The sequence below is a fragment of the Ammospiza caudacuta genome, chromosome 3 (assembly GCF_027887145.1).
Source record: "Ammospiza caudacuta isolate bAmmCau1 chromosome 3, bAmmCau1.pri, whole genome shotgun sequence".
Taxonomy (NCBI): domain Eukaryota; kingdom Metazoa; phylum Chordata; class Aves; order Passeriformes; family Passerellidae; genus Ammospiza; species Ammospiza caudacuta.
This window is the reverse complement of record NC_080595.1, coordinates 48,417,679-48,440,295: the sequence shown is the minus strand read 5'-3', so window position 1 is coordinate 48,440,295 and position 22,617 is coordinate 48,417,679. Positions and strand designations below refer to the sequence as shown.

General features: G+C 41.2%; 1 protein-coding gene across 1 annotated transcript in view; it reads right to left on the bottom strand.

The window, feature by feature from the left end:
- The window catches only part of MTR (5-methyltetrahydrofolate-homocysteine methyltransferase), a 51,556-nt gene extending 35,332 nt beyond the window's left edge, over nucleotides 1-16,224 (bottom strand). Inside the window, exons 1-8 of the mRNA XM_058801766.1 lie at nucleotides 16,196-16,224; nucleotides 9,758-9,969; nucleotides 7,200-7,289; nucleotides 6,294-6,363; nucleotides 5,109-5,201; nucleotides 4,914-5,020; nucleotides 3,567-3,626; nucleotides 298-392 (exon numbers count right to left, since the gene is read on the bottom strand). Coding sequence (XP_058657749.1) covers nucleotides 298-392; nucleotides 3,567-3,626; nucleotides 4,914-5,020; nucleotides 5,109-5,201; nucleotides 6,294-6,363; nucleotides 7,200-7,289; nucleotides 9,758-9,969; nucleotides 16,196-16,217 — 749 coding nt within the window. The 5' untranslated portion in view covers nucleotides 16,218-16,224. The remainder of the gene's footprint in view (nucleotides 1-297; nucleotides 393-3,566; nucleotides 3,627-4,913; nucleotides 5,021-5,108; nucleotides 5,202-6,293; nucleotides 6,364-7,199; nucleotides 7,290-9,757; nucleotides 9,970-16,195) is intronic.
- Between the last annotated feature and the right edge of the window lie 6,393 nt (nucleotides 16,225-22,617).

The following is a 22,617-nucleotide window of genomic DNA, read 5'->3' as shown; positions in this document are numbered from 1 at the left end:
CTTGCACAGCCCAAGACAGTAGGAGATGGCTAACTACAGTTTCAGATTTTGACCTAATTGTGATTTCAGTGTAAGCACAAATCCTCTGATTATTTAAAGCAATGAATTAAAAATTCAGCTTTCTTTGGTAACATAATTTCTGTTGAGGGAATGATAAAAAAACACATTAGCAATGCACATGATTACGTATGATTACAATTTGTATAGCTTCCATTTAGCTGCAAGCAAGGGTTAAAATAGAAAAGAATTACAATCTACAACTAATTAACTATGAGAATGAACAATACATTTCCTTACCAAAGTGGCTTACTGTGGGAAACACTAATGACAAATGCCTCCCCTGTCTGGCCAGAGAGAGTACGCCCACTCTTATCCACAATAGTTCCAGAAACCTAAATATCAATTGAACACAGAGAAAGAAGAATTAAATGCACAATAGAATGGAAAATTAAAGTGGATGAACTGCTATTATTCACCTGTGCTCCACTCAAAGTGATAAGGCACAACTCAAACAGAAAAATTAAACCCTTTTCACCATATAAATGTTTAAATATTTTTCCAGGAGAAAGAAGACTGGTTAAAGGTTTTTGTCTTTCCCTCTCTCCCCACTCTGAGTTAAGGGGTTAAGTCAGAAATGTAGTTAGCAAAGATCATATACTGTGATTAGAGCTTAACAAGAAAATCAATCGATACCAGGTGGGAATACCTGAAACAAGGTTGGGAATGACAAGTGATATATGAAGTATTGTAAGAGTGCATAAGCCATAAATACTAAGGACTTGTAAGAATGAGAGCAGGTTTGGACTGCGACCAGCAAATCAAGGAGCCCTGCCAGCTTGACACAGGTGAAGAGTTTACCATGAGGAAGATGTCTTACTTCCTCCCCAGAAGCCCACCGACCCAATTAAAGAGGACAATTGCGTGGCCATAATGGATATTCAGCTGATTATAATACAAAGTGGGCAGATAATGATTATGTATTATGCATCCTTAGAAACCACTCAGATATGTAAAACCTTTTCTGTATAAATAGAGAGCAGGAGTCTCCAACTCCTCGTGCATGTCTTTGGGAAAGATTCCCAATGCTTCTGGAGCTGTAATAAATACCCATCTTTTCAACTTTAACTAGCTGGAGAGTTGTTCTGTCCATGCTTCACTTCCTCAGGGGGGAAGAAAGAAAACAAAAGAAAAGAGAGAAAACCACTCTGAACCATCCAGCAGCCAGGTAGCATGAGTACCATGGTATCATTCTGATGGCAGTCTCTGAAACAGCCCACAGGGGTTTTTTGTTTAGGTGGCACTCAGTGGTCACCTTCTCCTCACTTCAGCTATTTCAGGTCTCAGGACTGCTATTAAGTGTTTGGTGGAGGTAGGTCTGACTTTAACAAGTAACTCCTTTCACCACAAGGGAACATCAAATGTTGCAACTTAGTAGTGAAGTATAAGTTTTAACCTGTATAATCACACTTCTTAAGCAGTATACAGAGAGATGTGCAAATAATATCTTGACCTCAACTAAGAAGTCAAGAATTTGGGAGGCATCTGGATGAGCCAGGAAAGGCTCCTCAGATGTCCTGGTCCTGGCCAGGATAAGGTTAATTCTTGCAGAAGCTAGGAGGGGACATGGCTAGGACACCAGAGGTTATAGCACATCATTGCCAGGACCACAGAGGTTATACCACATCATTATCAGGTGTGGGAGAAGGGAGACTCTCCAGTGAGAAGGGGCTCCTTCCAGTGGGACAGGGTAATACCAGCTCCAAGCCAGTTCTGAGCCGGAGACTTGGTAGACGCCAGTCCCAAGCCAGAGGGAGCAGCTGCGCGGCTGCAGTCAGGTTGAGCTCCAAGGTGAGCATCTTTGCATGTGAGTCACTCACTCTTGTATACACTTTTGTCATCAATATTGTTGCTGTTACTGTTCCTTTTCTTATTGCTGTTTCCAATAAACTGTTCATACCTCAACCACTGATCTTTGCCTTCTGGGCTTCCACTTCTCCTCTCCCTCCTGCCGCAGGGAAAGAGAGAGGGGAAGAAAGTGGGGGAGCAAAAAATGCAGTGCATGCTTTGGAGAATCTCAGTGAGGGCACTGGTTTGCAGAGTACCATTCCTACACTCCAACACCAGGTCTAAAAGCCTTTTTTTCCAGAAGATGGAATGGGTTTAGAAGACTCCGTGCAAAAATAAATCCACTATTTACTCCAAAGCATGCTTTCATATTGATGCCACTTCCTGCCTTCAAAGTACTCAGTCAAGAAAGGTGATCAGTGGAATCTTAGAAAGCTGTGCTAAGGGTTGTAACTTCCCAGGATAACTGAAGAGGGAACAAAGAATAAGGAATCAGGCTCAAGGACCACTCTGTTCAGAGCAATGACGACAAAATGCCAACTCAAAAAACTCCCTGTGCTAACTGGCCAAGTACAAAGTTGTAAACACAGAAGTTCTACACAATGACACCTCCAAACCAGTCTTTACTGCTCTTGAAGCTAAATTAAGTAACAAAAGAGACTTTTATGAATGAAATTTCCAAGCTCACTAGCAGAGAAGCAAAATATCAGAAACTACAAAGAAAAAAATGGAAAAGGCAGAGCACATCACTAGGCTATCACATAATCCCTGACATCTGCACTTTGAATGCTGTGTTCTATTGCCATTCCATTCTGACTTGAGGAAATAGAAAACAAAAATGGGACAATAATGAATGAACCAAACAGAACAGCTAAATAGAAGTGGACTCATCAGGCTGAAAAAAAGATGACTAAAGGAGGCTCTCACAAAGGACTACAAATGCCATGACTATGCAGCAAAGGGAACATAGAACAGCTGCTCATTATCATTCTCAAGAGATAAATGACAAGACACAATAGAAGTTATCAGGTGGATGGGCCAAAAGTAAGCAAACTTTCAAACCAGCACATTCATGAACTGTGAAAGTTACTGGCAGATTATTTTGTAGATGCTTGGGTCCCACAGAGGTTTGAACACAAATGCAAGGAAGGAATTCAACAAAAGCCTACAGACACCAACTGCAAATCAGAAAGCCTGGACTGCAAGTGTAGAAAACTGGAAGAATACATCAGAACTTTGAAAACAATCTTATTCATTTTCTGTATTTCTTCCAATGCATTCATGAGCAGCAACTATTAGAAAAACAAACATCAGAAAAGAATATGGAGTAAGACAGACTTTTCTGACTTCAAATGGACACTCATTCTATTTGAAAGTATGTCAGAATTTGCTTAATCTCCTCCTTGAAGCACTGGTTCCTACTGCCCTCAAGACAGCAGGCCTGAAAAAAACCCCATAATTAGATCTTTTCTTGTGGAAACACACAGAATGAATACACACTGGAATCAAGTCACTCCTTAGACTACAGCTTGATATGCTGAACAGAGCTATCCAAGGCTGATTTGACAAAACTGTAAAAGGTTTTATTTTCACAATCATGTGGAAAAAAGTACATTTCAAATAAACTCATTTCCTTCACTTCAAAGCACTTTAATCAACTGCCATCTCAGCTAGTTCACAAATGAAGCTTAAGGATATGTAAAATATTGAAATATACTTACAAATATGGGTCGGGAAGCATACTCTTCCTCAAACAACATCTGGAGTGCAAAAAGAGCTGCCTACAGAAGAATATATTGCAAAACATTAATGATGTTTTGAGAGTTCTTCAGACTGTTAATTTCTTTATGTTTCTATGGGTTTGATGCTCTTTTTATTTATTTATTTATTCTATGGCTGTTTATTCTATGGCAACTTGTTAGCTCATATTGCCTGCCAGAAGTTACACTCAGAAATTTTACCCTTACCCCCAGCATCTTCCAGATGTTCCAAAACACGTTTTGGTAACAAGTAGAAAGGAAGCATCACAGGGAAACCAAGTAAGACCAAGACTACCGTGAAACCAAATCACATCAGCACGTGGTTCCCCTCACATCTGCAGCACAGTCCCCACCCCAAATATGGTTGTATGTACTCTTCCCAGTACACATTCACTGCCCTTGAGTCTGTTTAGACACGTAGTTTCCAAAGGGTTCCAACCACCACAAATTTTTACAGTAAGAGCTGCAAATGACTCCTCTGAAGGTGCTGAAAATGTCCTCCCTCCTTAGGGTAAGAAAGCCACCTGTGAACATGCCCTTAGCATATTGAGCTACAGGCTCCTAGCCAGACCTCCATGATGACTGGTCAGATCTGCAAATGGCAAGTGATGTCACTGCACACATTATTCAGCCTGTGGCAAAAATTCAAAGAAACACTGTGTACACATCCAGCCAGACTTTTCCACATAAAGTCACAAGACAGTGATAAGTACCCTAAGTACCCTAACAACTTCACCCATTGTGCTGAGCAGTTATTAGATAAGGAAAGAGGTGCTAAAATCCCATGAATTGTGGCATATTTCAACATTTTATTCCTTCTACTTTACCCTTCTAATCTTCTATTCCAAATTGTTCTTTCTTAAAACTGATGGCAGAGTTCCCCCCCAAAAAGACACCTTTTAATAGAACTGCCTTACAAGCCTTCTCACACCTGAAACCAGATTCATTGGACATTCCCTCTCCAGTGGGCATCCCAAGCATCCCTTGGACAGACATGCTTATAGCCAAAAATACAATCAGAAGAATTTGGAGATTCTGAGCAATACAGTAGAGCTTCTGGGAATAAGAGGACAGCTGGCACAGACAGCCAGAAAGATACAAATGGCACATATTAAGAGAAACCTTCTGGGAAAACCTGATTAAAAACCATCTCCTCACATTCTACCCACTTGCTATCAACTGAAGAGTCTTTTCATATATTTAGTAAAAAAGCAGCTGATAGCTCAAAGAATATCATCCTGAATTTCCTTAGGTAGTAGACCAAATACTTACATTAGTGTGGCGGGGCTTTTTCCCCAGAAGTCTCACCTTAGCATTGGCAGTGTCAAATATGGTTTCCACCAGTAAGATGTCAACTCCTCCATCCAAAAGTCCTTTGGCTTGTTCTGTATAGGCTTCAACTAGTTCATCAAAAGCTATCAAACAGGAATGATGATAACTTCATCTGGAGAAAACCCTTTCAAGACTACTGCCTAAGTCAACTTGATGGTTATAAATACTTACTTATGTTCCTGTAATCTGGTCTCTCCACAGACGGTGACACAGAGAGTGTCCTGTTTGTTGGACCCATGGCTCCAGCAACATATCTCCTAATTCCTAGACCAAGACACAGGAGGGGAAAAAGACCCCAAACTATTTACCTCTGGCTTTATAGAGTCAATGTAAAACACCTCTGAGGACACCAAGACATGCATATCATTCAAGGATGAAGAACTATAGAGCAGGAAACTCTCGTCTCAATTCTAGAGTTTAGTCAGCACAGGATCATCCAGCACAGCCAACTTTTTTTATTTCAATCCAACATGATGTTCAATGTATACTCACAGGACAGAAGAACATTTCTGAAAAGGTCATCTCTCTCAATTAATTTTTCTTCTAAGAATCATTTGTCTCTAACACAAGAAACTTCATTTAATTACTCTAAATGTACAGCATAGAACTGCCCTGGCATTTTTCACTACATAACCTTATTTGAATATTCTGGCATGTGTCATAAAGGCCGGACTTATAAAAAGCACATTCCAAATCTTACTTTTTTATTGCATACTATGAATCACACCAGTAAGGTGCTATCTGAACAGCAGCAGGACTGTTAGCCTGAAATACAGTTTGATTGTAGAATGCAAGCAGAAATAAGTCTTGAAAAACAACAATGTCTACAGCAGTATAAACAAGCTCTAACCCTTCTCACATAATGCCTGGAAGGCATCTGTAGAAATGAAATGAAAAGACTAAGATGATTCCATTAGTTGCTGAATAAAGCTAAACTACTAGACAAACACTAGGATTAACTGGTAATCCACATTTACCTACAATCAGCTATCTTAGTTCTGGAGTACAAAGACTTCTGCTGTACAGACTTAAGGAACTTCTAACAGTCCCTGCTGAACTTACTTTCTCTAAAACACGTCTGAAGATGTCTATCACCTGCAGTCTACACCAGGCAGGCACAGGAAAGCTGTGCTGAACACCTTGAGGACCAGATCCTTCAAACATAATGAAATTAGTGTGATATAAACAGAGATATGAAAATGAAATTGCTGTTACTGTGTATAACCTGCAAACAGGCACAGTGTCATTTTATGTCCCCAAAATGTAAACCATCAAGTTATCCTCTAGTTAGCAACATTTCAAAGACTGCAGCATTGTCAAAACTACAAACAAGTAAAAATTTAAAATAATGCTAACCTGTTTGAGCAGTTACAGTGTCTGCTGCTTTTCTGGCCACCTGTGCAGAGACTCTGTTTAATCGATAGGCCTGGAACAATTACAGAAAATTACTGAGCAACGTTTAGTCCAGTCCAGGGTAACTCACCCTCAAAGCAACTCAACACTTGCATCCAGCAGCTTGAAGTGCACTCCAAAGGTGCCAAGTCACACAAGTAAGTATCAGCACTATCAAGAGGCTTCAAAAGGAACAGCTCAATACATCTCAGCAACAGAGTTACATGGCAGGCTCATCCTGCACATGCCTCAGCCTACAGCTGCTAATCATAAAATTTCATTCTTTAAGGTAGTAAACAAATCCTGCTGAGATCAACAGAAGCTGAAAGACAGGACTTTGATGACAAAATTAGCCTACTCTTAAGTCCATTTTTATTCAAGTAGTGTATTTCCAAGTATTTACTTTCACATATTTCCCATATAATATTTACTTTCCATATTTCACAGAGAATTCTCAAAACAACACTTAAAGAATAGGCACAATAAATGCAAACTAGAAAGGACTTCTACATACACCAGCACAAACAACACATAAGAAATATCCAGGAAAAAAGCAGTTCCACTGTGCATTGGAAAGTTAGAATGACTGAAGCAAACATCCCTGTTCACAGAACCAAGAGAGTCTATGAATGCTCAAACAAAATCTAGGACTGATTATTATTGCCTGTACCTCTGCCAACAAGAAGCACACTCTCTGCGACACAGCAAGTGCAATGTCCACAGCAGCAGAAAGGAGCTACGATCCCATCACATGGCTCAAGAGGCAGCATGCAGCCAAGAACCTCAACACCAACGAATCCTGGGACTAAGCTAATCTTGGCTGCAAGCACATAATTAATATTTAATGTGAAAATAGTTTAGCATTCTTACCAAATGCTCAAGGCCATAGTCAGCCTGTGCAACTCGGGTGCTGCTGAAAGTGTTGGTTTCAATGATGTCAGCACCTGACAGCAAGTATTCCTGCAAGGCATGAAAGAAACAAAGCCTGAGGTATGGAATGCAAGTAACCCAACTACTTTGTCTCATCCAGTTGACAAAAGGTCACAAATCATTTCCCAGTTCAAATCTGATCACACTTTAAAGGCTTTACTCAAAAGCACAGGGCCAAAGCAGTAGAAGTGTTCCATGTAAACAATTTTCAGCATTTCAGTGTCAGTCACCCTTTCTATTAACAAGTAACTATTTTATAGAGTCACCTCTGCCACTGGAGCACATTCTAGATTTCTGCACAGGGATATGCTCAGACACAGTCCAATCACCTTCAGCAAGCAAGGGCTGCTGTGGGCAGTCTCAGAAAAGGCCCAAATTAAACAACAGAAAATATTAGAAAATGTAAATGCTCTGAAGAGATTTGTACAGGACATGAGCACACTGGGACCAAATAGAAGGTTAGGAGAATTATGTTTTATGCAAATCTCATTAAAAGTTTAACTAATGACAGAGATTCACAAAACATTTAAGACTTCTACTCCATTTTCGTTGTCTAATTCCCACTGAAGTAAACTGAAATCAATGCAAACTTAAACAATTTTTCAGATTCTAGCCTGCATTTGTATAACTTCTCTCAGTTGCCCTTTTCCCTAACTCATCTTCTTGATCCCTTTGAACCCTGGCATGATCATATTCAAGGAAATTAAAACACTTGAACTGCTAGTTAATCAAAAATACTGATGCCACCATTAAACATAAACCTCTCAAATTTTCCTACAAGAAGCAGATGAACTCATTGAGTTCAACAGTGCAAAAAAAGTCTTGAACCAAATGACAGCTGAAAATAAATTTGTTTTAAAACATGTTTTGCTGCAAACAGATATGCTTTCTCTGAACTCCTCTTGAAAACACATAAAAATATCTACAAATAGAGATATGAAAATATACAAGCTCTTAAATGTCAATCAACAATATATTAATTTTCTGAAAATTATCTAAACATGTTAAATTATAAAAGCTCTCCAACTTTCCTGTCTACAATTACAGAAGGAAATAACATACTCAAAGCAGGAAGTTAATATTTGCCTTGGAAAATACATCACATCTCTACCCTTTGAATCTGACTTTGCCAGCCAAGGCACAGCTAACATTTACTTTTTAAGCTACTGATATCTGTGAGATCTAATTCACTAGGTCATTTAAAAAAAAAAAACAAAAAAAAAAACAAAAAAAAAAAACAAAAAAAAAAAAAAAAAACACAAACAAACAAAAAAAACCCACAAAAAACCTAAACAAAATATTTCTTTGTAGAAATATTTCCATCTATTATTGCAAGTTCCTTCTGTGCAGTTCTCAGAAGAAATAACCCCTGGTAGCTCTAAAATATGAACTCAGCACCCATTGCTCAGAAGGCCTCTGACCCAATAGTTGCTGCAGGGATGGGAACCACAAAAGACACTCCTCTTAAAGCACCTATAACTGGCCATTACAGAGATACCAACAGGTTATTTGGTTTGAATCAATACATATATTCTCAAGTCACATCACTATAGCTCTGCTAAACCTGCTAAATTCAACTGTTAGAGCAGCTTACATTATTAAAACCACAAACTATTATAAATTCCAAGATTCATGAGCACTATTGCTCAGTTGAATTCAATCTACAAATACTTCCTTCTGAAATTTTTATAGGTCTAAGACTGAATCCCTCCAGCTCATCACTCTTAAAATCCAAAGAATGGCAGTTAAAACTTAACTAAAAACTACAGGTTACTTTCCAAGTTTAACCAACATAAGCCAAGTATGATTCTCATTAATGAAATACAGGCTTCAAGTGAATAACAAATAGCTGCAACACCATTCAAGCATTCCAATTATTACAGTAAGACCTATGAATACCTGCAGCTCAATAAACAGACTTAGGAAGTTGTTTTTTAAAGTCTAATTAAACACAGGAAAACAATGAAATCTGTTTGCAAATTCCTAATCATCAGCAGATTAGACTGTTTTATTCTGTGGGTCACACATTAATATTCTAGGCTAAAACAAGACTGTGGAAGCACATACACTCATTAACTACACAGGCCTGCTTCAGGCTGCCACATTTAACAGCCCTTTAATACACAATTATAGAAACACATCTAGAATTCAGATGTCCTACTTAGATGCATTTCAAGTGCTAGCTGAGAACAAAAAGAGAAAATAAAAATGAAATAAAAAAGAATCTACAATTAATATAAATACATCAGGGACATAAGTCAAAAAGGGATTTAAAAATAGCACTGCCTGGGTGACATCAGAAACCAAGATAAAAATGCTATGCTCACACAACCAGAACAGTCAAATCTGCTCATTCTTTTTCACATGCTACCTAGCTCTCTCTTCTCTATCCCCAAAGGACAGTGGAGAGCCAGGAGCCTGTGGCAGGGAAAAGAGGAATGCAGAGGCCAAGTTCTCTCTCTTCCTCTTGTCAAGAGACAGAAACCAGAACCACCTACCTTGTGTATGTCACAGATTATATCAGGCTGAGTTATACTCAGAAGGTCATTATTGCCTTTCAAAGGCCTGGAATGATCTTTAAATTCATGGCCTCGGAAATCCTCCTCTGTCAGCGCGTGTTGCTGGATCATGGTCCCCATGCCCCCATCCAAAACCATTATCCGCTCCTGCAGAATAGATTCAATTTCATCTTGCACTCTTTTCTGGGGATCTGCTGGAAAAAGATAAACCCAATTTTTAAGTCATTCTGAAATTCCCTATCTATACACATGGCCAACTTGAGCTCTTCCCATTCAAGAATAAAGTAATCCTCTACTGAAATCAGACAGTAACTGGTTTACTTCACCTGCAGTTCCAATCACCTGATGTAAGGTAACAGCTGCATCTATCTAAATACAATTAGGCTCAATTGGTCCTTTACCTAAGGACAGTCACCCACACAGTCCGCCACAGAAAAAATTAACTGAAGTTCAGAAGGGCAAGCATGAAAATCTCTACATATGCTAGTTTCCAAAAGTGAAAAGTGTGATAATTTCCACCCCCAGCAATGTCTGAGCAGCAATGCAGAGCTGCCTCTTGGTATCAGACACCACACTAAAAGTGTACCAGACACCACACTACAAGCACAAAGCAGAAATTAGTAAACTTCATTAAAAAAACAAACAATAAATACCCACATCTACTCTAATTGCCTATATCATAATGAGAAAGAGAAATAAACTGAGCAAACAAAAACAATTTTTCAGCTGAGTCCTAAATTCCCTCAGGATTACAGTAGTAAATGACAATTTGACAAACACCAAGATATGCCAACAGATAATATCAGGCTTTACTTTCTTTTGCACAAAAGTAACAAGATACTCTTTTCCTCTGCAGTAATGCCAGAGGAAAACAGATCAGGCAAATCACATGGTTAATTATAAGACATTGAGCAGGGTAAATCTAACTATGACTGAAACAAAACACTGTAGACATTTCAGCACTATCGTTAGAAATGAATATGCAGTACTGCTTCAAGATCCCAAACACAGCCCATCCCAAACATTAATAAAAAGCTTAATCTGATGCATTTAGAAAACAAACAAAAACACAAACAACAACAACAACAAATCCATAAAACCCCAATAAAATCTCCAAGACCACAGAAAAAGTAATTCTACTTTTCCCCTTTAGAACATACACAGAATCATTTCAGAATGCAAACACACATACAGAATCAGAGAGTGGGTCAGGCTGGAAGGGACCACAGGGGGTCATCTGTCCCAACCTCTTTGATCAAGCAGGGTCATTCTAGAGCACAGGGCACAGGACTGAGACCAGGCAGTTCTTAAATATCTCCACAGGCAGACTCCACAAACTCTCTGGACAACCTATTCCAGTGCTTGTTCACCCTCATAGTGAAGAAGTTCTTCCTCACATTCAGGTGGAATTTCCTGTACATCAGTTTCTGCCTGTTGTCTCTTCTCCTGTTGGCTGGCACCATGGAGAAGTGCTTGGATCCATCCTCCTGATATCCCCCCTTTAGATACTTACAGGCACTGATAAGATTGCACATATACCAAAATAATGAGCCAACCTCTTTACCAAGAATCCAAACCACAAGAGTAGAACCCCACAGATGTTTCACAAACATGTGAATGACGTGCTATTCCTCATCTGTTTCATTCATTCAGCTTCATTTTACTCTTAAAGACTTGTTTTGTGTTTAGGTTATGAACTATCATCGAAGCCCTTGTAAAAAAATGAATTATTTCCAAGGCACAAAAACACCCACATGTCTCATTACAACTTAACTTACTACTACACACAATGGTACTTAAAAATCACTGGCAACTGCTAACTGATTTGACTTTTCTTTCTTCTGCATTTGTGCAATGAATCTTCTGTTTTGAAATCAGTACTGTTAAAAAAGCAATGTGCTGGAGAGAAGCTGAGGCCATGAGGAAAGCATTATAAGGTTACATTTATACCAACACTGGAAAAACAGCTCTAAATCAGAAGTAGACTCAGCATGAAGAGAAGTCAAAGAAAATGTGCTCTCTAACAAGTATGAAGCATTTGAAGGCAGATTTAAACACCAAAAAGTAAGCCACCCTTGCTTCAAGTTGAGAGTTTTAACACCACACAGGCAGGCTCAGCAGGTTCTTACATAAGAGCTTAAATCTACTCACGTTAAACCATCAAATTATTCATGAAAATAAAATGAATCCTTGAGCTAAAGCCTTTTAGAAGCAAGACACGAAAAGCTGTATCTGAAAGTAGGTCTGCAGTGCAGCTCCTAATGGAGTCTAACTCGTGCGCTTCCAAGAGCCACAGCCCAGTAAGACACACAGCACTGAGGCTCACTGGTGCTTTAATAAGCCTCCCAAGCCAAATCCTTGGCCCTGAGAGCTGCATCCCAGGCAGCTGAGACAGGCCATTGGAGTCCTCCCAGAACCAGTCCTGCTTTCCATAGGCTTTAACCTGTGTGCTTCCCAACTATCTCCTCATCCACACCGAGAAGCAAAGATTTCCCCTTTGGCTGAAATCCTGCACCTCCCCTGGTCCGTTTTGTTTTCTCTACTGCTTGCCTCATGGAACAGAAGCAATGAGCAGCCTACGGTTTTCTGCTCACAGAAGCACAGATCCTGCCTCATTGCTGCAAGAGCCTTACTCTGAAGTTTCAGATCTGTGCTTCTTCAGCAGCATCTCACAAAGCTGCAGGAAACAGGGTGGGAATCATGAGGGTGGCCATCAGTGCTTTACAGAGGGATGCAACAGTTCCAAGCCCACCAAAACCCAATTTACCTGTCCTGGCTATGGATAACAACTGACTCTTCTTCCAACAGGAGCATGCACTACTTGTCATGCCCTGGCATATTGATGGTGCAACTTCAAGTTGAAAACAAAGTCTGCAGACAGGTCCAAAAACACTCCAGAAATCAAAGAAGATTGATTCAAAAAGCACTACTAGGAAGTGCTGAACTCTGTCCTTGGAACAAAAGCAGGCAGGAAGCTGGAAGTCAGTTCTACCAACAAGTACCATAACCTTAATTCAGCATTCAGCTCAAGCAATTCCCCTCTCCAGCACAAACAGGGTATGACAAAATATTACAAAATAAAAGGAAAAATGTTTGGACAAATTCCTAAGCAGGGAAAAATCAGGTCAGCCTTTTCTTTTTTGTTGTTTTTGCTTATGTACCCTGCTCTTACCTCTACTCAGCCAGGAGCTGATGAAAATTTTGTTTAATGAAGGTTACTGGTGAGCTTTGGGAAATGGATATCCTTTTCCATTCAGAAGTGTCCAGGAAAATAAGCTGCTTCTCCAGCCACAACAGAAATAAAAGGAAACCAGCAGTGGTAACAGGACCCAGGACCAATTACCTTGATTTTACACTCTACTGAAACTTACAACATTGAGCCCATTACCACAGAGTGCTGTAGGGCTGGAACTAGTTTAGAAGGCCAAACCAAATGAACAAAAAAACCAGCACTGGCCTAAAAGTCAATGGGATACAGAATGCAAAATAAAAAATCCTAATTCCCAGCTTCACTTCCCCAAGGTAAACACTCTGTCTTGAAATCATATGGACAAGGGAATTACTTGTCTGCAACAGAGAAATTATCTGATTTACAAGAACTTCTACTCCTTGTAGAGTAGCTGTTCACCCCTACAGTCATTCACTAACAATTATAAACTTCTCCCAACTGTAAGCTTTCGTTTTTCACAATGTAAGCAACTAAACAGTCAGGGAATAAGGCAAGACGATGTTCCTTCATCTCTTTATCCCAATCCAATCACATACAGACCACATGTGCAGAACTGAAGGGATGTGTGTTTTCCACAAGAAACTTGTGGAAAGGACTTCAAAGATTGCAATTTACTCTAAACCAAACTTTTGTGATGCCTGCAGTGATTCTCAAAAGGTATTGCTTTTTATTATTGATGCACTTCCATTACAAATTTATTTTTAGTATAAAATAGTCTGGTATAGAAGTACTTGGAAGAGAATAAAGGATTACAAGGTGTTTCCAAAGCTCTTCTAAAGGAGCAAGCCAACTGTGACAGTATTAAAGCGTTTTCATCACATTAATGTGCCAGAACACAAGCTGAGGAACTACACAGAGAGAGAGAGGCACTTACAGGACCCACTGTTTCCTAGGCTGACCAGCTCCTCTCTTCACTGGAAACAAGGTCTCTCCATATTCGCACATCCAAATTCAACAAATCAGCATTCCCCCCAACAGCTCCAAGCACAAGTCTGCCCATCATTCAAAAAATTACTGTGCAGCATGCAGAATTTACAGTATTAGTACCTAGAAACGATGCTCTTGCTATCAGCCTGCCACAGACAGCTCATGATAACCTCAGCATTATTTGCTACTCAATTAACTTAATTGTCTTCAACTGGATGCCCTCTGGCAACAACAAGAGCTTCATGAACTGTAGCAACAGATGCTACACAGGTCCTCTGCAACAGTGGGCAGCAGCACCCTGTTGCTATGTTGTTACCCAGCCTATCCAAGGAGAGAAGTACTGGATCTTACCACTTCACCTTGGGCACTTATGTGCACCTTGCTAATATTTCCATGTCGGCAGCTGTCTTATGAACCATTCACTTCCTACAGAACAGACAGACAAGATACTTACGAACCCAATGCATTTACACAGTCAGCTTGAGAGGCAAACAACCACTACAAAAGTCACTGAATTTTCAGAATAGCAGTGCCCTGTCAGCTGTGCCCACTGTCTCTAGCTAAACATGCAAATCCCAGGTTTAGAAAGCTCCCTGTGTTAGAACCACAATTGTTCTGACGTTAAACTGTCCACAACAGATATTCATTATAGGCAGGACTCACAGGGAAACAGACCTGCGCGGCCTCACTTTGTGGGACGTCCTGCCCCTCAAAGGCTCGTGAGGAACAGTGCTCAGCTTCTCCATAACCCACTCCTGAACCCAGGTCCTTTGCCTCGCTGCCAGAGGGACACACCACCACCTACTGCCTTGTGCCTGCTCACTGGGGCTCCACAAATAGCCCCGTCACACAATTTGTGCTTCTGTCTACGCGGAACTTCTCTCCCACCACTGCTCAGGCTGCTGCCACAACACCTTCACACTTTCCATTTCAGCCAAACCCACTTGGATCTGCAGCAGGGCAGTCACTAGCCCACAGATGGACCCCAAGTGGCACGAGAGAAAGGGCAGGGCAGGAGAGGTCATTTCAACATCCTCTTTGCCAGAGGAACCTAGAGAAACCTCAGGCCATAGAAGCTGGCTGTGGAGTGGGTGCCGAGCAGGACTGCAGGCCTGTTTTCACATGCCAAGGGATGCAGCCTGATCTGAAGCACAGGCTCAGCACCAGGCACTCCCTCACGAGTATTGTTATAGATGGATAATGAGATGATTGGCTCTCGCAACTAAGGGATAACTATTGTGTGAATATTAAGAAAAGCTTTAGTGATGTATAGTTACATTATTGTAGTTTAGATGTGCTCTGTTCTCCCCACAGCTCCCTTTCCCCCCTGTATTGTGACCAGCAGACAGCCAGGATTGTCTAGGACAGCTAAAAAGCGGGGGGGGGGGGGGGGGCACACGTGTCCCTTACATGGAGCAGTTGGGAATGGAAAAGCTTGTTACTTAAGGGATGGCAACACCTCATCTCCAATCAAGTTACAAGAAAGCAGTTTGCACAGATAAACGGCAAAGAAGAGCTGACTGACAGACTCTGGGCGGGGCCAGGGCTGGCTGATGCACCTCCCAGGGGTATAAAACTCTGAGCATCCATCTTGAAGATTAACTGGCCACGTGCTATCTACGAGACAGCTTCCAGCGCTACAAATGTTTCCTTACGTAGTCCTTTTGCTGTATTTTTGTCAAGGTTTAAAAAACCTTTTTTAAATTTTCAAAGTGAGCAGCTGTTTCTCACAAGTATTAAAAGGGGAAGTTCTTAGGATCTCTGCTGGCCGCAGCACCAGTGAAAGCAGCCACTGACAGACCAGTCCACTTTAAAACACCAGCGCCAATTAGGAGCTGTGATTTTACTTATCCTCCCCATCCAACGACTTCTGTTTAACTCGTGAAATGGCACTTTTGACTCAAGAGTCCCGAGCATCTGGAGCACACCCAGCCCCTCCCACCCAGCCACTCTCCCGGCATAGCTGCTCGCTGGACGGGTCGGTGCGGGTGCCCTGGAGGTCTCTCCCAGCCCCTCCCTGGCAGGATGCAGCTGCTCCAAGGGGCCGGCACCAAAAAACGCCCTCACTTCTTCTTTGTCTCTCTCACTCACTCCCGACACGCCACACGCAGCTTCTGCAGAAAAGTTACACGCGGTGCGTAGGTGCCGCCCCTGCCTGCACCCTCCCGCGGGCAGCACCAGGGAATGCGAAGGGCGGGCGCGGCCGCCGCCCCCTCACAGCCCGCCCGGTCCCCCGCGCCCCCCGGCGCTCGCGCCGTTACCCGTCGGCCCCGTGGGAGCCATCGCTGCCGCCGAGACGTCACCGCCCGCGGCCGGGGGCCCGCGCGCCGCCCGTGACGCGCGAGCTCCGCCCCGAGCGCGGGGCAGGCAGCGTGCGCTGCCCCTGGCGTGAGGGGAGCGGCAGGCGTCTGTCCTTCCTGGCAGACAGACACACCGACAGACCGACAGACGCACAAACAGACCCAGACGACACGTTAAATGCCCCGAGGGGAGGGATGATTTCGGAGCCAGGCCGAGTTCAGCAAAATTGAGTTGTCTCTCATGGCGAGGAGAAGCGGGGCGGGGATGTGGTGTAGGGGGGTGATTCTTTCAAACTCAAGCAAATGTACTGCCACTAGAGACAAATGTGGTGTTGGGAGGAGGCTTGTAAACAAGCCTTAGGGAGGTTGAAGTTGGACATGCCAGTGATGTATGGATGCACGTTACTGTCATGTAAACCTGGAGGCAAAATAATACTAAAGAAATCAAATTAAGTCACAGTTTTCTTGACAGATGAAAAAAACCAAATTAAGTGTGACGTATTTTTACACAAAAGTTAGACTTTTGGTGGTGTATCCTTTCAACTGCTATGTGAGAACTCACCTTCTAAAAGAAATAAATATTTGCAGAACAACACTGCAATCACCACACTGTGTACAGAATGTGCTGCCAAGAGTTGGAGTAGATCAAAGGAATAACCAGTCCTCTCATTTCGTGTAAGTAATTCAAGTGCCAATAGCAAGCCTTTATTGCTTGTTATTGGCACTTGAATTTTCATCTAAACAGGTTCAATGGTGAAAATATGAAAAGAAGGAAGCCTGTAAAATGGAAGCTAAACATTCACTCTTGAATTTTCTTTTGAGACACAGAAACAGTGATTACAAACTCCCTTGAGTCCAGTGTGATGTAAGAACTTTCATAATCAACTGTCCCTTTGGTCAATAGTGAATCAAGTATATATATATATATATATATATAAAATTAGTCATGTTTAAGTAACATATATATCTCATTCATTTTCAGAATTAATGCTGGCAGCCCACAGATCAACTTGGTAATAGTCCAACTTCAGTTGTAGGAGGCCATGCTCTAGTTTTGAATGACAGGAGATGTTGGAGAGCAGACCTTACCTGTCAGCAAACCATTGCAATCATCAGCCTTAGCTCCTAGTGCAAAAATGTGTCCCAAAATTCCAGTATAAGATGTGGTTGGTGGGAAACCCATACTCTTTGAATACCTAACAACAGAAGTGGAATACACTAAACAGAAGCAGAAATTAGGTGTTCCTAATGAGTGCCTAGTTTGATCCCTAATACACACAATATATTACAGAGGTAGGCAATACTTTGAGAACTGCTTGTTATGAGATTTTAGGGGATGCATTTCCTTGCTTGACTTTTTGACAGCTTCCACCCTTTTTTGTCATGTGACATAACACAGTGAAAATTTCCTCTGGCAGCAATGCAGGTTGCAAAGCTCACTGTCTACACAGTTGCTTTTTGTGGCAACAGATCTTTGTACCACAGTTCATCACGTCCTTGTGCTGATGCAGTTGTTTGTGTAACTGCTGCAAAGTAGGTCAGTGGGGAAAAAAAAAAGCCGCAGATTTGAAGGTGTTTTTGAAAAGGATCATTTCACATATTCCAGTTCCTTTGCAGTTTCACAATCAAATTAAGCCAGTTTGACTGTGTGATGCTGTGAAAGGTTTGTCCCAAATGCCACCCTGTGCTGTTCTCCTGTTTCCATCCTTTTCCTTGTGTGGGTGCTGCCCTTGAACACAGTTCTTCTGTAAAAGTCAGTTATCAGTGGTAACAGATCTCTGGTCCAATTCATCTGCAGCAGAATGATCTCTAGGGGTGATGTAGGAACAGCAGCAGGAAGAGAGGGCAACAACCCTCCAGCCTCAGACTGTGTTCAATCTGCTTGAGAAACTGGAGTTGTGCAAACAACCGAAGGAGCACAACTGAAGCAGGATGGCACTTCAGAGGGTGAAGGGAAGAGGAGTGAGTGGATGAGTGGTAAAGGTAACATTCATCCAACAAAGAAGTAACAACACAAAACTTCAGCCTTAATGTGTTTTGCAGTGTTAGAGAATCCCAGGTCCCTTTTCCTGGTTTCGTTTCAATGCTGACAGAGTTGCGCAATGCTGGGAGTCTGATGTGTGTCCCTACCCCAAGGCTGACACACTCCTGCAATTACCAAGATTTTTGAGCTGTTTCTTGGAGACACTCAAACACATGGTGTGTTTGGAGGGAACATTCAAGCATTTGCAGTGAACATGCCCTTAGGCTTGAAATGTAGTGGTTTTTGGGTTTTTTGTTTTGGTTTGGTTTTTTTGTGTTACGGAGCATTGTTCTTATTTTGCTAAATTAGCCTGTTCCATTTAATACATTCCCTTTAATACCAGGAGCAGCTTAGAGTTGCAGAGCAGTGAGAAAAGCAGGGGAGAACACAAAGTTGGCATCATTCCTGTGTGTAAGAAGCCTGACCTTAGCACTGTGGGGAATTAGCCCTATTTAAACATCAGGTGCAGACATGGAGTCACTCACACATCATGGTGAGAATCCTGGTTTCTGAAGGGGGTTATATGTGGTGGTTTAGTGAAGCTAGCATCTTCCTAATTGCAGCAAGACTAAATCCAAATAAATATCCTTAACAAAAGAAATAAAAAAACTCTAAGATTGAGTTCTGATGTTTATTCCAAGTATATTTGAATGTGTTTTCAAACCACTGTTTCCCCAGCTCCTCCCACACACAGAGATAAACTCTCACAAAAAGATCTTTTAAACCAGGCAGTGTTTGAAGCAAACAAAGCCGTCCTCATATTTTGATTATTTTTTCAGTGCCAAGGATCTTTTCACCAGCTCGTTACTCTACTTGCACACCCATGCATTCAAACAACACACTCACATGTGTATAAGATAAAAAACAAGCCCACTTTTAGCCCACTTTTAGCTTTTGGAGTTGTGTTTTAAATACCTCCACAATATTAATTACAAAAATACATGTCTCCCATATTATTTGCCTTTATTTCTGATGATGCAGCTCCTAATGGGTTTTTCACATAAGTAATCCTTATTTAAACAAGAACAGTAGAATTAGTCGTGTTACTATAGAAGAGTTGCATTTTAGAGAAATATATCCAAGCAAAGCATTCACAGCTCCATGCAGAAGTCTGAAGGGGAAAGCAGATTAATCTGGTTTCAGAGTGCAGGTCTTGGCACTCTCTTCTGTGAAGTTATCCTTTGTGCTGTTTTGCTGCAGCTGGATTCTTGCCCTATTTTGGATTACTAAGTTGCACTACTTGTTTCATAGTTTCAGAATTTCCTCTGAGTTTAAGAATTACTATTTATTTTTAATAATTTTGTAGACCCACAACTTAGAGGGTGATTTTTCTGTGATCCAAATACAAATTATCTGTTCTGTATAAGTTAAATTATGATCTTAACATTTTTCTTCCAGATTCAAAACCTTACATGAAGGTAAAAGAAAGCCGAGTGCCTTGAGATCAGTTCTAAGCACACTCCAAATATCAGAATAGCCTATTAAAGATACTAAACCAACAATTTTATTCTACGTATTTACCAAAGAATTTGGACTTCACTACTTAAGAAAAAGCCCAAAGTCTTCATGACAGTGAAAAAAAACACACTTAGAGTGAACTGAGTATAACCTTTTGCATCTTTAGAGAATCTTTGTTGATGAAAGAGTGTATAAATATCCAGAAGAACTTTAAATGCAGGCATGAGAGGACTGGGAATTCAATAAGGTGTGTAGTCTTAGAGCTTATTCATACTGCTGGCAAATTGTGTCAACTGCTTTCAACTAGTTACAGATTTGTGCCTGTAAATATTTTGTATTTATTTCATTATTAAATTTTGCAGCATTTTTAAAACTCTTAAGTATGCAGCTTTCAGGCATACACATCAAAATCATTGAAGAGAGGCTGGTGGTGTTCTCTGGGCCATACCAGTGGATAGACCAGCTCAGAGATACAGACTCCAGGAGCTGAAGTGAGCTGTCAGAGCATGAGCCCCAGGCATACTTTTGCTGCCTGCGCACTGTAAATGGGATTACACTTCTCCTGACAAGCACAGCGGTTTGTGACCGACACAGCTTGAGATCTGTGAAAATGTGGTGACTGAGGAGGATTATAGAAAGGTTTGAGCAGCTCTGAATGGTGGACCATGAGAAAACAAAGCCAATCAGCCCAGCCATCTGCATCCTGGTAGTACCACCACGGCACAATGAGGCAGAGCAAAGGGACATGCACAGGTCCCGTGTGTGTGATGTGTGAGTGGCACTGGAGAGCTTCCAGCAGGGCATCCGGCTGTCAGGCATGGCTCCATCGCTGGGACAGAGCAGACTCAATTCTGTCGTTTTCTTTCATTAAAAAGCAAACCTTGTAAGATTTTTTTGCAAAGGCAGAGGGAATCTTTTCGTGTAAAATACCTTGAAAGACCAGTTCTCTACTTTGCTTTCTCTAACTTAGAGAAACAGCCCAGTATGTTGTCAACAATCTCTTAAAAATCATGGTTTATAGGCAGTTCTCTTCTCGTTAAAGGACTTTGAAACCGCATGGTTCATTCAGTTTGATTTCAAGTCTAACACATAGGTTTCAAAACTTTGTGGAAGCTGCTTATGAGCACAGAGCTAACAGTGACATTTTCCCTACCCTTCCTATAGGCAGGCACCATCTCCCTTACCTTGAGAGGAATTTGGGCAATGCTATCCCCTCCCATGCATTCAATTAATTCTAGAAGAGCAGAAATAGAGAGGGGAGAAAGATGATGAGGTCAGGAGCAAGGAAACAGCAGCATGGATTTAAGTCCCAGATATGAGGTAGAAAACAAGTTTAAGGAACCTCTTCCAGAAATATAAACCCTTCTAGAAAGTTTCTTTTGCTGGAGATATTAACTATGACTAAAGAAAATTGTTGTCAAATCAACATACTAAATGAAAAAAAAAATTGCAAGTGATACAACAATATAGAATTGTCAGACAAAAAAGAACCTTAATGCTAAAAGTCGTATGTATGAATGAAGAAATGAAGAAACATGAAAAAATACTCAGTGGTGATGTTGGTTCTAAATCTTGCCTAAGCTTCAGAAATAAAATTGTGAGGAAAAACAAGCCTCTTACACCAGCAACAACATGGGCAAGAGACACTAACCGGGAACACTGCTCTAGGGCAGAGTCTTTCTTTAGTTATCAGTAATACACATTTACATTTTAAAAAATGCCCAGAGTGTACTTTGTCATCCTAAAGGCCAAGTATTTCCACCCTGTTGGTTAGTGATACCTGTCAGGTCCTACTCTTTGGCAAGTTCTCAATATAGAAGTGAAAAATTTCTTTTGTTAGCCTGTGGTCTACAATAATTCCACTTGAGATTTTCTTTTCCTTTGGTATCTCTTTTTTGCCTTGTCAAGCTAAAGGACTTCACTTTGGGTCTTAACACTTGTTAAAGTGTTAAGGTAGCACTTAATAATAAAATGTATTAAGCAATCTAAGATCTGCTGACAAGTCCTCAGAAGTCTCTGTTAGCATTGCTACATCGTGTTAGCATTTTCCTTGTATATTTTTCAGGATCAGGAGAGTGATCTTTGTACAACCCCTCATGTAGTAGAGTCACGGTCAATGAGTTGAACTTGGAGGCAACATAAGAGAGCTGCAAGAGAAAGTAGGTCCTAGTCCCCCTGTATATTCTTGCACAAGCAAGAATAGTCCCCCTGTATATTCTTGCTCATGCAAATACTGTGTATTGTCCTTCCCTCCTCTCCTGTTTGCTCTCCCACGTGCCGATAGGACAGGTACATTGGGAGCTGGCAGAGCCTCCAGAAGCGTGTGAAGAGGGTAGAGGCTGGGCTGTTGGTTAATCACACTTAAGTCTCCCATCTCCTCTTTACTATGTAGAGCAAAACTCACTGCAAGCACGTGAATTTTGATGCCAGCAAGTGCTGGTGGAATAATCTGTGGTTTATATCTTAAATTTTCCTGTGGTACACAAACACCTTTCCATATAGAGCTGATGACTGAAGAGCGTGCTGTCATTCCTATCTATTGATGGATCTGATAAGTACTTCAGGAGTAGCAGGTAAAGCTAAAGATATTAAATAAAAACAGAGGGAGGAACACTCTATTGCCTTAGTACAAGTCAAGAATAACTGCATTCTGATCAAGCAGAAATAAAGTGTCTCCCTTTAAAATCCAGTTCAAGGGAGCCTTGAAATCATTAAACTAGATTTGAGTCAACATCTCCAGTCAGAAACATTTAAGCTCTAAGGGACAGTTGTTAAAAGTGGGAAGAGAGCAGTGGCAGACAGAGGCTGGTGTCTGAGTTGGAAGGGAAAGTTATCTGCCAAGAGACAGCAATGCTGGCAGGAAGAGAGGTGTCTCCTCAGAAAAGGGAAATTAATGACCAGG